Below are 12,531 nucleotides of genomic sequence, written 5' to 3' on the forward strand. Positions count from 1 at the left end.
GGACAGAAGGAGAAAAGCTAAGGATTTGGGGCTGGGAATGTGTGGAGTCAGAAATGTCCACAGGAAATCCTGATAGCGATTTGGAGGGCATGGAAGGGCAGAGCCGGAGATGGACACTTGGGAATTGCCCACACAGTGCTCACTGCTGAAGCCTATATATTCCCAAGTGAGAAAGGAAGGTCCATTCCTGAAAAGCAGTAACAGTTAGGGGAGCAAACAAGAGAGAACTGAGGAACAGTGAAAGGGAAGAAAAGAATAGCTAGAGAATACAATGTTTGAAAGACGAGAAAAAAATTTCAAGAAGAAAGAGGCAATCAAAAATAGCAAATAGTGCAAAAAGATCAAACATGACGACGATGGAGAAGCCACTGTTTACTGGCTATGAATTGATAAAGCACTTCCAAACAGAAGCAGAATGGAGGCTCTTCTTCACCAAAATTTAGTTAGGCTCCTCTAAGCCCATTTCTAAAGGGCTCAACCTTGACCCCTGGCCTTGCCAGGCCTGCACTGCCCAGTTTTAGCAACAATTCTAAGTCACTTTAGAAAGAATCCTGCACCCCTGATACCTGATCCCTCCTGATACCTAATCAAAGTCCCCACCCCCGGCCCTTGATATTTGACCACCTGTCCTACCCTCAGCAAGAATCCTGTTAGGTCAGTTTAACAAGAACTCCCCCCATCCTTGTCTCCTCTTAGTAATTTTCCATCCACTGATCACCCCCCCACCAATCTGCTCCTTGACTATAAATCCCCACTTATTCTTATATTCGGAGTTAAGCCTGATTTCTCTCTCCTATTGTGATAGTCTTGACACCTATTGCAATAGTCTTGAAGAAAGTCTTCCTTGTTGTTTCAACAAGTGTCAGAAAAGTTTCCCCTTTCACAGTTGTCAATCTTTTTTTCACTAGAGATTAATGACATTCACAAATGTCTCATAACCAATAATGATAAAATATGGTGGCTGAGAAGAGAGAGTGTAGAGGAGGAGAGGGGGGGTGTATACAGAATGCCATTTCAACAAACCTCTGGTAAGAAGAGGGCCACTAATAACTCAGGATGGCATGAGAGGGTTCTAACGCCCTCATACAGAATAGGAAAGCATGGCTGTAATCAGAGGGAAATGATTCAGGGGAGAGGAAGGAACTAATGATACAAGACAGAGAAAAACGAATTCCCAAGCTTACTGTTTTTAATGCATTGTATCTTTTTGGAAACCACCTCAAATTCCTTCTGGAACAATGAGAGGTATTAATAAGTAATAAATAAAATTTTCCTTTTCTTTCCACTTAAAAATATGAATGCTTAAACTGTTGCTTATATCTGCTCTTCTAATGAATATACAAAAACTAATAGGAATGCTCATGTAGCACACAAATTTATTATTATGAGAGAAGGATTATATTGTTTTTATTTTCTGACCTCTAAAAGGTTGTTAGCCATTTTCATACTGAACTCCTATTCAATTTGATTATGTTCGCTACTGTGAGGGCAAAGCATGAACAAACCAAGCTAATTTATGTGCAATTCCTTTGTACTATTGAAATGAAAAGGAACAATAGTTTAATGAAGTGGAATTTGTTATCTAATTATACCAAATAATTTAAACATCTGCGGATGCTTAGTAATACTATATTTAAACCTCAAAGAATCTGCTCCCAGAGAGATTTCCATTTTATTCAAGCCTTTGCGAGCTTCCAGTTGGGGATTCCATATTAGAGTATGGAACCAAGGGATGGTATGATGGCACATTTACCGAATTTTTTTTAAAATGAAGAAATGAACAAAAAAATAATGAGAAATAGAGAGTGTGTATCATATGGATTGGGGCCTTAAAATTAACTTCCAAATTTAAGGAATACAGTAGACTACTATAACATCATACACTCATTCAAACCTTTATTGTTTAGCTATTGAGTGGCTGCATCACAGTGGCAGTTGTTAAGGACAGAAAGAAATCCATAGCTTTCCCATTAAGGAACTTCACCTAATGGGGAAGACAGGACAATATAAACTAACCATTATATCACCACATGAAAAGTGGCAGGGCAGAGACATATATACAGCACTATGGATGCAGAAAAGGTGTAACTAACTCACAAAGACCACATAGAAGAGATGACTATTCAAGCTGAGTTTTGCGAGGTGTGTAGAGGGGAGTGGGGCAAAGAAGGGCTTGAGCAATGACGTCAAAGCCACGTTGGGTACAATCCCTTCTGGAAACTTCAAGTCCTTCAGCATGCCTGAAGCACAGCCTCTGAGGAGGGGATAAGATATGAGGCCAAATAAATAGGTAAGCAGCAGTCCTATCTTTTTTTTTTTTTTTGGCCTCACTGAGTGGCTTGTGGTTGGGATTGAATGCAGGCCACCACAGTGAAAGCCCGGAATCCTAACCACTAGACCACCAGGGAACTCCCAGCAGCAGTCCTATCTTGACAGTCTTATATGCAAACTAGGGAATTTGGACTTAATCTTAATGGTGATGGGGACTCGCTGGAGGACTTCAGGTAGGGAAGTGAATTGTTAGACTAATAAATTTCTAAGAGGCAGGTTTGAGTTTCCAATTATGGACACTAATACAATAAGTAAGAATAACCCAAAATAATAGAGGAAGAAAAAAGATAAGTGTTTAAATTGATTCAAGGTTGTTCACAGGATAAGTGTATAGAGTGACAGTCCACTGTTACATGTTTATTCTTCGCTCATTCACTTATTCACTCAATAAACTTGGACTGAGCACCTACTATGTGCCAGCCATTGAGCTCACAGTCCTTGATATACTTTAAGTGTCATGGGGGCTGGGGCTAGATCTGACTATATTCTAGATTACCTCCCAAAAGAGAAGTAAGCCTTGGCCAGTGTGTTTTTTACATTTTCAGAGTGCACTAGAAAGTACCAAGTGCCCAGCACTATCAGAAATCTATCTGCTCTTCCCTGTACCTCCCTGAACCAGATCTCTATCAGAGCATTCTCAGACAAAGTCTACAGTGGCATGTGACATATATTTAGCCACACATACAAACAGAAATATTACAGAACCACTTTTTCAAGTGGGTCAACAGACTTGTGAAAAAAACAGAGAAACTCTGTTGGTATCTTGGATCTTTGCTAATAGTTATAATAATAATATTAGTAACAATATTAGCTACTATGTATCTTCAACCACCGTGTTAAGGGAATTAATAGCCCCTGTTTACATATAAGGAAAATGAGACTAGGATTTAGAGCTGACACTTGGCAGAGAAAGGACTAAATGTAGCTCTCTTACTCCAAAATCTAAGCCCTTTCCTCTGCACTTCATGCTATGGAAGTATCCTCCACGAGCTTCCCATCTCAGAGTAAAATCTGAAGTCCTTACCGTGCTTTACGGTCAGGGCCCTACATAATCTGTGACCCCGACACTCCTCCTCCCCCAGGTGTCTCTTTGCCTGCACCTCCTAGCGCTTCCCCGGCTCACTCTGCTCCAGCCACGTTGCCCTTCTTCCTGTTTCTCAAAACTGCTGAGCAAGTCCCTGCCTTAAACCCTGTTCCACGAGGTGATTCCCCATTTTCACAGGACTCTCTCCCTTACTTCCTTCTAGTCTCTGCTCAAAATCCACCTTTGCTGTCAGGCCTTCCCTGACCACTCTGCTGCATAGCTAGCCCCATCCTCCTCACCCTGCTTCATTTTTCTTCACAGCATAAGCCCCCTGGCACATTATACATTTCTCTCTGTCACCATCCACTGCATATGTAAGTTCCTTGAAGACAGGAACTAATACATACCTCGCACATATTAGGCCCTCGATTCATCAAACAGATGAGTAAACAAATCACTAGGGCTTCCCTGGTGGCGCAGTGGTTGAGAGTCCGCCTGCCGATGCAGGGGATACGGGTTCGTGCCCCGGTCCGGGAAGGTCCCACATGCCGCGGAGCGGCTGGGCCCGTGAGCCATGGCCGCTGAGCCTGCGCGTCCGGAGCCAGTGCTCCGCAACGGGAGAGGCCACAACAGTGAGAGGCCCGCGTACCGCAAAAACAAAACAAAACAAAACAAAAAACCACAAATCACTAAATAGGAAAACACACCCCAGGCTACAGAGCTACTCCTTAGGAAAATTATGAAAGAGTAGGCTTCTTGTTTCTGCTTCCTTCTCCCACTCTATCATCCACTCCTTCCCCCTCACCCCAGATGTCCTGAGCTTTAATACTGCTTTGCTTATTACACCACCACCTATAACACAGGTCCCTCTTAGTAATGCCCCACCCTCCAAACAAAAACTTCCACCACTTTCTTTTCTCTTACAGTGTAGCTCCCTCGGTCAAAACACTTGTTTGTCTTACTACTTTAAGATCTTCAGTCCATAAATTAAAATCATTCTTCCATGCTATATGAAGATAAGTATCTATATTTAGCATGTTATTCTTTACAGGTAATAGGCTAAAAAATCATGCTTTAATTTTAATATAATGGTGTAAATTTCATTTACCATAAAAGACCTGCAGGGGAACTATTTCAGTCAGGCAGATGTTTACATAACCCTCAAATGCACATCTACCCACATACCTGTTGTCTGTCCCACCAATTACAAGCTACTTCAAATCCTAAAATCATCTCTGACAAAGTAATCTCACAGCCATTAAGGAGCTGAAAAACAACATTCTGTATAAAAAGTACAAGACAGAAAGAATAAAGGCTGAAGCTATGTGTTAATCGCAGAAATGGGAAAATCAGGAAAGATTAGCACTTTAAAGAGGACGCATTCCGTTTTTGAAATGTCAAGTTTGTGGTCATAAAAATCTATTCCAGTGCAGATAATATGTTTCTTGGACAACATCCTTTTTCTGCTTGCTTTACACCGTGAAATATACAAGGTCCAATGAAATCCAAAGGTAAAAAGTCCCAGTGGAAAGGGAAAGGAACCACTTTCAGCACAGCTGGATGAAACACAATGAGGTGGTCCCACGCCACCAAGCTGCGGGCGGCAGGCCTAGCCTGACTCATCTTCCCTTCTCCCCCAAACTACTCCATTGTCTGGCAGTAAGTCTTTCCAAGAAGTGCTTGCTTTTCTAAATTTAAAACAACCATTCAAAACAGGTAGGGGTATCTTAACGCATCAATTTTTAAGTTTGTTTTTTTGTTCCTTGGGGAATAAAAGAAAAAAAAAAAAAACTTTCTAAAAACATGGAGAGTTCTAAAGCTTCCTGTATGTAAAACCACTCTTTTAAAAATAGTATTTTCTGAATGAAGTTTTTTCTATTTGCAATCCATGGTGTCTGGCTCTTTTAATCTAATGGTTTGGCATCAGACATTATTTTATGGTTTTGAATATAATATAGAAAGTTACAAGAAAAGCATTAATTCAATTTGGCAAGTATCTTTTGACTGCTTAATGTGTGCAAGATTCTGTGCAAAAGAAGATGCTGGAACAAAAGTGATCAGCTTATATCCTGAACAAATTAGCTGTTACTCAACAACAATAACAACAACAAATTAAAAATAAATAAAAATAAAAACAGTATTTTCTGTTTTTACAGTTTAAATGAAGTAAATTTTCCTTTTATTCAATCTGATTTCCTACCCTCCCCCCATGATTTTATTAATACAATCTTATATTGAGATGAAATCACATACCATAAAATTCACCCTTTTAGAGTACACAAAGCAGTGGTTTTAGTATAGTCACAAGGTATTCATCCTGCTTTTCAAATATAAGGAGCTAAATTAGGAATGTATATTTGTAACTTTATTTTGTCAGACATGATTCTTTTTTTAATATCAGTTTTCAGTATAAAATATGGTTACATCATTCTGCTTTCTTAGTTTTTCCTACTCTGTTTTTTAAGTAGTTAGGATAATATTAATAAATAAAAAAATCAAAGTTTATGGTAATCATTTTCTATGTAAGAATGACTTATGACCGGTAATTGGTTGTTAAGGCCAGACTCGAGAATTTGTCTTTCATCGGGTTTGCAAAGCAAGTTCAGTGACTTCATTTAGATTATATATTGCAGATAAAAAGTTCTTTAAAGGTGCTGTTACTGATACTTTATAAGAGTGCGAACATATCAAAGGATATTATCATTACTAGAGGAACTTTTGAGAAAAGCTGCACACACCCCAGCCCCAGCAAGGAACTCTGTGTCATGGCTGCTCTCAAGATGAAACAAACTGTTAATATTTAAGCTAAATCAATCTGGTGAAAACCATATAGCTTACTGTCCTTATGTCATTCCTTCGGAACTATTATTATATGACATATAAAGCACAACCAAACAGTATTTTTCTGCCTAACTAATTATCTTATGATTGCTTTAGATTAGTCTAAAACATGTATTCTCAATGGGGGTAAGACTGCCCTCAAGGGAGCAAAACTTACCTTCTGGGAGTCAAAAAACTTTACTCTTTTTATGCATAAAGCAGACAAACATACAGTCCATAAACAGAGTCTCATGGAGAGAACAATTAAGAAAAAATGTCTAAAAGGCTTCTTACAGAGGGTGATTTAAAAAAAAACGGTTGGCCTTCCCTGGTGGCGCAGTGGTTGGGAGTCCGCCTGCCGGTGCAGGGGACAGGGGTTCGTGCCCCGGTCCGGGAAGATCCCACATGCCGCGGAGCGGCTGGGCCCGTGAGCCATGGCCACTGGGCCTGCGCGTCCCGAGCCTGTGCTCCGCAACGGGAGAGGCCACAACAGTGAGAGGCCCGCGTACCGCGAGAAAAAAACAAAAACAAAAACAAAAATGGTTGAAAAATACTGATCTAAAAGAAACTGAAACTCTTCTTGACAAATACGTCAAATGTTTGTAATTACACATATCACTATCTTCTATCTTCAAAGATTAGAATGCTTATAGGGTGGTTATTTGCAGGGACAGATGTGCCTCAAAAGACTGCATAACCAACATTCCTCTTACACTGTACACAGATGGTGACTATCAGAGGTATAACAACTATAATTCTTTTATCTCTCTTACATAGTACCAAGTCTCCAAACATTAAAAGAAAAAATTTTAAGCTGAGATGTTAACTTTTTGACACCAGTTAAAGAAGGAATATGCACAAGTACTTAAATAAGGATGGTGATTTTAATGACAGCTGAAAATATGAAACATTCTAAAAAAAGTAGCTGGGCTCTCACCATCGGAGCACCCTGCTGCTTAGGTAACTCCCTCTCATATTCCTTGATGAGCAATGTCTGAAAAATTAAAATGTCAGCAGAGAGTGTATTCAAGTGAGAGTTTCCTATAAAATTAGCTTTTTGTCAAATAAATCGTCCTGAAAATATACAGTTGTCTTTTTAAAAATACATTTTAATGCCAGGACAGTAATGGAAATCAGAGCATTTCCTAACTGTATCACAAAGAATGCTCCATTCCCATTTAACTGCTCCAAAGGATCTCTGCCAAGATCCCATAGGCAGGTGTGTCAGGATAGTGAAAGATGCCAAAAAAGAGCAGCATAATGAAAGGTTTCCATGGGAGTAGAAGAGTGTAAGGAAAGAATGTAAGAAATTACAGCGTTATCCTAAATATCAGAAGTGATCTATGGCAGTGATGATGGCGAATAAATGGTAAGAAGAAAAAAAGGCAGGGAGCAGGGGCAATGTCAGTGCCAATTCCACCCAGGTAGAGAAGAGAGTTATTCACGTTTAGCTAGACTAGCTGAAGTGCAACTGAGTTCCCATTCTCATCAGTTGGCCGGGCTATAAACCAGAGCTCCGTTTAGCTATAAATGACAGAAATTCCTGCCAAGGGATGACCTGACAGGATGCTTTTTCCTCAGCTCTGGCAGTGGTTACTTTGGGGAGGTTTAGGTAGAAACTCTATGGAGCTCTGACCTTGATGGCTGAAAAGTCACACCTGTCTAGTTTCTTGTTCCTACCTTCTCTTCACCATCTCTTAGAACTTTATTTCATTGTTCCTCGGTTCTAGGTTGGTTATTAGGAAGGGATATGAGGTACTTCTGACTAAGACCAATTAGTTAAATAGTAATATCTAAAATAAAATCTATTTCTTCTAACCCTTGGGGACTGCTCTTAACATATTCAAAGAGCTATTTTGAACTGGGCAATTTTGAGCAAATCTAGTATTCATCATTACTGCAATAGTCCTTAAACTTGAATGTGCCTTAGAATCACAGAGAGTTCCTTTAAAATCCCCTTCCTCTAAAAATGCAGATTTCGTGCTCGCTTCAGCAGAACATATACTAAAACTGGAATGACACAGAGATGTTCCTTGCTGCTCTATTTACAATAGCCAGGACATGGAAGCAACCTAAGTGTCCATCGACAGATGAATGGATAAAGAATATGTGGCACGTATATACAATGGAATATTACTCAGCCATAAAAAGAAATGAAATTGAGTTATTTGTAGGGAGGTGGATGGACCTAGAGTCTGTCATACAGAGTGAAGTAAGTCAGAGAAAAACAAATACCGTATGCTAACACATGTATATGGAATCTAAAAAAAAAAAAAAAAAGTTATATAGAACCTAGGGGCAGGACAGAAATAAAGACGCAGACGTACAGAATGGACTTGAGGACATGGGGAGGGGGAAGGGTAAGCTGGGACAAAGTGAGAGAGTGGCATGGACATTTATACACTACCAAATGTAAAATAGCTAGCTAGTGGGAAGCAGCTGCATAGCACAGGGAGATCCGCTCAGCGCCTTGTGACCACCTAGAAGGGTGGGATAGGGAGGGTGGGAGGGAGGGAGACGCAAGAGGGAGGAGATATGGGGATATATGTATATGTATAGCTGATTCACTTTGTTATACAGCAGAAACTAATACACCACTGTAAAGCAATTATATTCCAATAAAGATGTTAAGATAAATAAAAAATGAATAAAAATAATAAAAATAAAAATGCAGATTCTGTGGGTCTCTGGGCAAAGGAATCTACATTTTTAACCGACATCTCAGATGACTGATGAGTGGTGTGCAGCCACACTCTTGAGAGCAACTGCTGCTCTATCATTACTGAGAAAATAGCCTCTGCACACAGATATACTTTGCTTTACAACAGAGAAATGTTCTAAAAAATTGTAACCAAATTGGATTTTGCAAACTAAATTCTATATTCCCACAAGATGACTTTAAAATTTTAAAGATATTTTATTCATCCTGAGGGGTGGCAGTGGTTTCTTATACCTTCTTCTAGAGGTCAAATTCCATGCTCTTCCATTCCTCACCTCTACCTCAGTAGTTAAAGATTTAATAATTTAGGAATCAATTTAAAGGAGCCTCATCACATACTCCATGTCTCCCCAATTTATCTGTTTTATTCATCGAGGTTGTCAGTCTTTTAAAAGTCGTTGATTCGTAAATCTTATCTTTGAAAACAAACCTTGAAAATGCAGACTATCTCTTTAGGAAGGAAAGTCAAAAATAGTTTTAAAGAGAATTTACTGCAGTAGATTTTACTACTATGTATTAGCTACAACAATGTAAGATAAATGCTTCTTCAAAAGAAAATATCAACTATGAGTAAAGCCATCATTTTTAACTTCTATACCAAAAAAAGTCCACACTTAAGGAAATGCTTCTACTAAGTAATGCATATTTGATACAAGGTATTGAAAAACAAGAGATTTTTATTATTTCTTTCAGAGAAAGAAGAAACATTTTTAAAACACTCACGGAGAACCACCAAATAAGAAATGTCATTTCTAGTACTGTGGGTATTTGGGCAAAGTAAGCATAGTCCCAGACTGAAGATTGACAGACTATGTCCTAGGCTCAGTTTTGCCACAAAAGGGCCATGTGACCTTGGGAAATAACCTCTCTGGGTCTAAATTTAATTTGAAAAATAAGATTGTTAACTAAAAGTAATTCTTTGATTTCAGCAGATTAATTCACTCTTAAGTATTTACATTAAAAAGCACTGTGGTGTGTGATGCCTGTAATGTGCTTGATCAAATGACATTATTAAAATGTAACTGGAAACCTGATATTGTGAGTAACTCACTAAGACTGTCCTTGTAGCTATCAGGTACATATCATTGGACTTTTCTCCTTTGAAAAACTGAATACTTTGATCATCTAAATTTTCACATATTGAGTTTTCTTAAAGCAAGGTATGTAAGTACCACAGTCTATTTCTGTAAAAGAAAATATTTTTTCAGTCCTTCTTTCCAACCCATTGTCATTACAGACTCTGGGGAAAAACAAAACAAAACAAAAAAACCTTTAAGTCTTAACCACTGAAATAATGTTACAGTAATTACACCACAGAAATAACACTTTCGTAAAATACTCAAAGATATTCACCTGAGACTACTTACCTTCAGTACGAACTTTTTTCTGTCTATTTGTTAGAGCAACATTTTCAATTTTAGCAAATATTAAAATAAATTCACCACTCATTCTTGTTTCCAAAGGAATATACCGAGTCCAAAAAATTCCCCCAAAATCCAATAGGAATCAACACAGGCATCTGACAATTCCAGGGAGGTTGGGATGCACAGACATCTTGTTCAAAATGAATAAACTTTCCAGGACCTTTATTTACCGAGTTGAGAAACATAGGTTTGGAAACAACCAGCTAACTTCGCTCCCAAGTTGGCATCTTAGAGAATCCTCCGTTTACAAAACACCCAGGACCTCAGAGCCTCCCTGCCCAGAATTGGCAAGGGGAGCACACGCCCATCGGCCCTGCCTGGAGAGGAAACAATGGGAGAGGCGCGAGGGAGCGAGCCCGGCGCCCCAAGCGGCCCAAGTCCGCGGCCCCGGCCCGCGCCCGACACCGCCTGCGGCGTCCCCTACCCAGGCGCCCCGGCCCCCGCCCCAAGCCCCGCGGCGCGGCCCACCTGCGGCGGTGCGGCCAAAGGGCTGCACTTACCAAACAGGGTCAGGGCCATTGTAAAGGCGCTTGGCAACTGCTCGCCGCCGCCCGCCGGTCCACGCGCTCCTCCCAGGCCGGCCGGAGATCACCGCATCGGCCCGATGCGCTCACACCTCTGAGGGAGCCGGGAGTCGGAGGGGCGTGGTGGGGGCGCTGGCGCGCGAGGAGGCTGCAGGCCGGGAGGCAGGGCACCGCTGCAAGAAAAAGTTATTTACGCGTTATTGTCAGGCGCACCCGGACAAGGGGGGGCCCGCTAGCCCTCGGAGAGCCGGCACTTGTCGCTGCCATCTGTGCACTACGCGGAGAGCGCGCGGGCGCCGGTACCTGCGAGGCGGGGAGGCTTGGCCGCGGCGCAATGGCAGGAGGAGAGGCAACGCCGCAGTGGTGGTGGTGGTGGTGGCGGCGGCGGCGGCGGCGGGGAGAGGAGCAGTCTCGCAGAGCCCCCGGCGGGGCGCGCTCACTCTGCATCCCGCGGCCTCGCAGACGCCATCTTGCGATAGCGTCTCCCACTGGATCTGCCGCCGCGCCTCCTCCCGTCTCCCCCTAGGGCGGCGTAGCCCTGTGCGTTCCCATGGCAACGGGCGCGCGCGGGCGCCGGGGGCGCGCGCCCCTCCTGCCCCGGGCCGCTGGGAACCGCCTGGGTCGCCCTGGAGGCTGCCTCCTGGAGTCAGGGAGGGGCGGGGCAGTGTGCGTTTTAGCTGAAATCCCTGGTTTTTTCTTGAATGGGATTTGTGGAGGCGCAGAGAGGAGCTGTTACTCGAAAGAAGTCACTGGAGGATGCTCTGTGAACGCAAGGACCCAGCCAGGGTCATCTGGGGATCGGGTTCGTTTGAGGATATATCTCTCCCCCGGTGCCTCCGGGGTTAACGGAGAGTCTGGAGCCCTTGACGTGAAGCTATAGGACTCCGGGAAGGGAGCCTAGAGTCGAAGAGAAGCACTGAATGTTGCTTTCCTCTCCATTTGGTCTTAGGAGTCACTAAGGGTAGTTCTGGTCAGATTGTCGTCGGTTAAAAAGCATCTGGGAATACCTAAAATCATTTGTTATAAGTGCTTAAACCTAATTTTCTTCTTTTTACACCTCTTTGACATTGCCTCAGGAAAAAAAATCAACATTTCTCGCCGATTGGCACTTCTTTACCACAAAAGATCGTTCCCCTGAGCTTTTTGCATCTATCTGATAATCACTGGCAACATCCCTCTTTCTGTGATGTTCTCTGATCGCCTCTGTCCTTGCCTTAATTAACGAGAAGCCATATAACGCCTTGAGATTATCAGCCAAAAGATGTTACTGAAAAGCTCGGTTATGATGGTTTTTGTCGTTTTCACTTAATGTATTCAAAAATTCAGTATTCCCTAGTTGCTATGATTGTTTCCTGGGGGTTTTTGTTTTGCTTTTGTTTTTGTTTTTAACCCTCCTTTTTTCTTGTTTCTCTGCTTAGGGATTTGATACTATTTCAGCATCTAATCATGTAGATTTTCTCTTTGGGTCTCATTTCGTCCTGGCTGCATCTTTCCTCTTTCAGTTCCTCAGGTTCCCTAATGTCATTTTCCTCCTCTCTACTTTTCAACTAATTCTTTTAAGAATATTATATCAATATCTTCTATTTAATTTATCTTGATCAAAATCGTTATAAAAATGAAAACTACTACTTCAAATAGAACCACAGTTAATTCATCATCCTTTCACAGCAGACTCAAAGATCAGAAGAA

The 12,531-nt window shown here is 41.5% G+C and overlaps 1 protein-coding gene across 2 annotated transcripts in view; it reads right to left on the bottom strand.

Annotated features, from left to right (window-relative positions):
* CHN1 (chimerin 1) overlaps positions 1 to 11,312 on the bottom strand; it is a 192,661-nt gene extending 181,349 nt beyond the window's left edge. For both annotated transcript variants that reach the window (XM_024122322.2, XM_055088681.1), the window contains exons 1-2: positions 11,146 to 11,312; positions 10,819 to 11,015 (exon numbers count right to left, since the gene is read on the bottom strand). In XM_024122322.2, coding sequence (XP_023978090.1) covers positions 10,819 to 10,837 — 19 coding nt within the window. In that variant the 5' untranslated portion in view covers positions 10,838 to 11,015; positions 11,146 to 11,312. The remainder of the gene's footprint in view (positions 1 to 10,818; positions 11,016 to 11,145) is intronic.
* Positions 11,313 to 12,531: the final 1,219 nt, after the last annotated feature.

This window comes from Physeter macrocephalus, chromosome 2 (genome assembly GCF_002837175.3).
Source record: "Physeter macrocephalus isolate SW-GA chromosome 2, ASM283717v5, whole genome shotgun sequence".
Lineage (NCBI taxonomy): Eukaryota > Metazoa > Chordata > Mammalia > Artiodactyla > Physeteridae > Physeter > Physeter macrocephalus.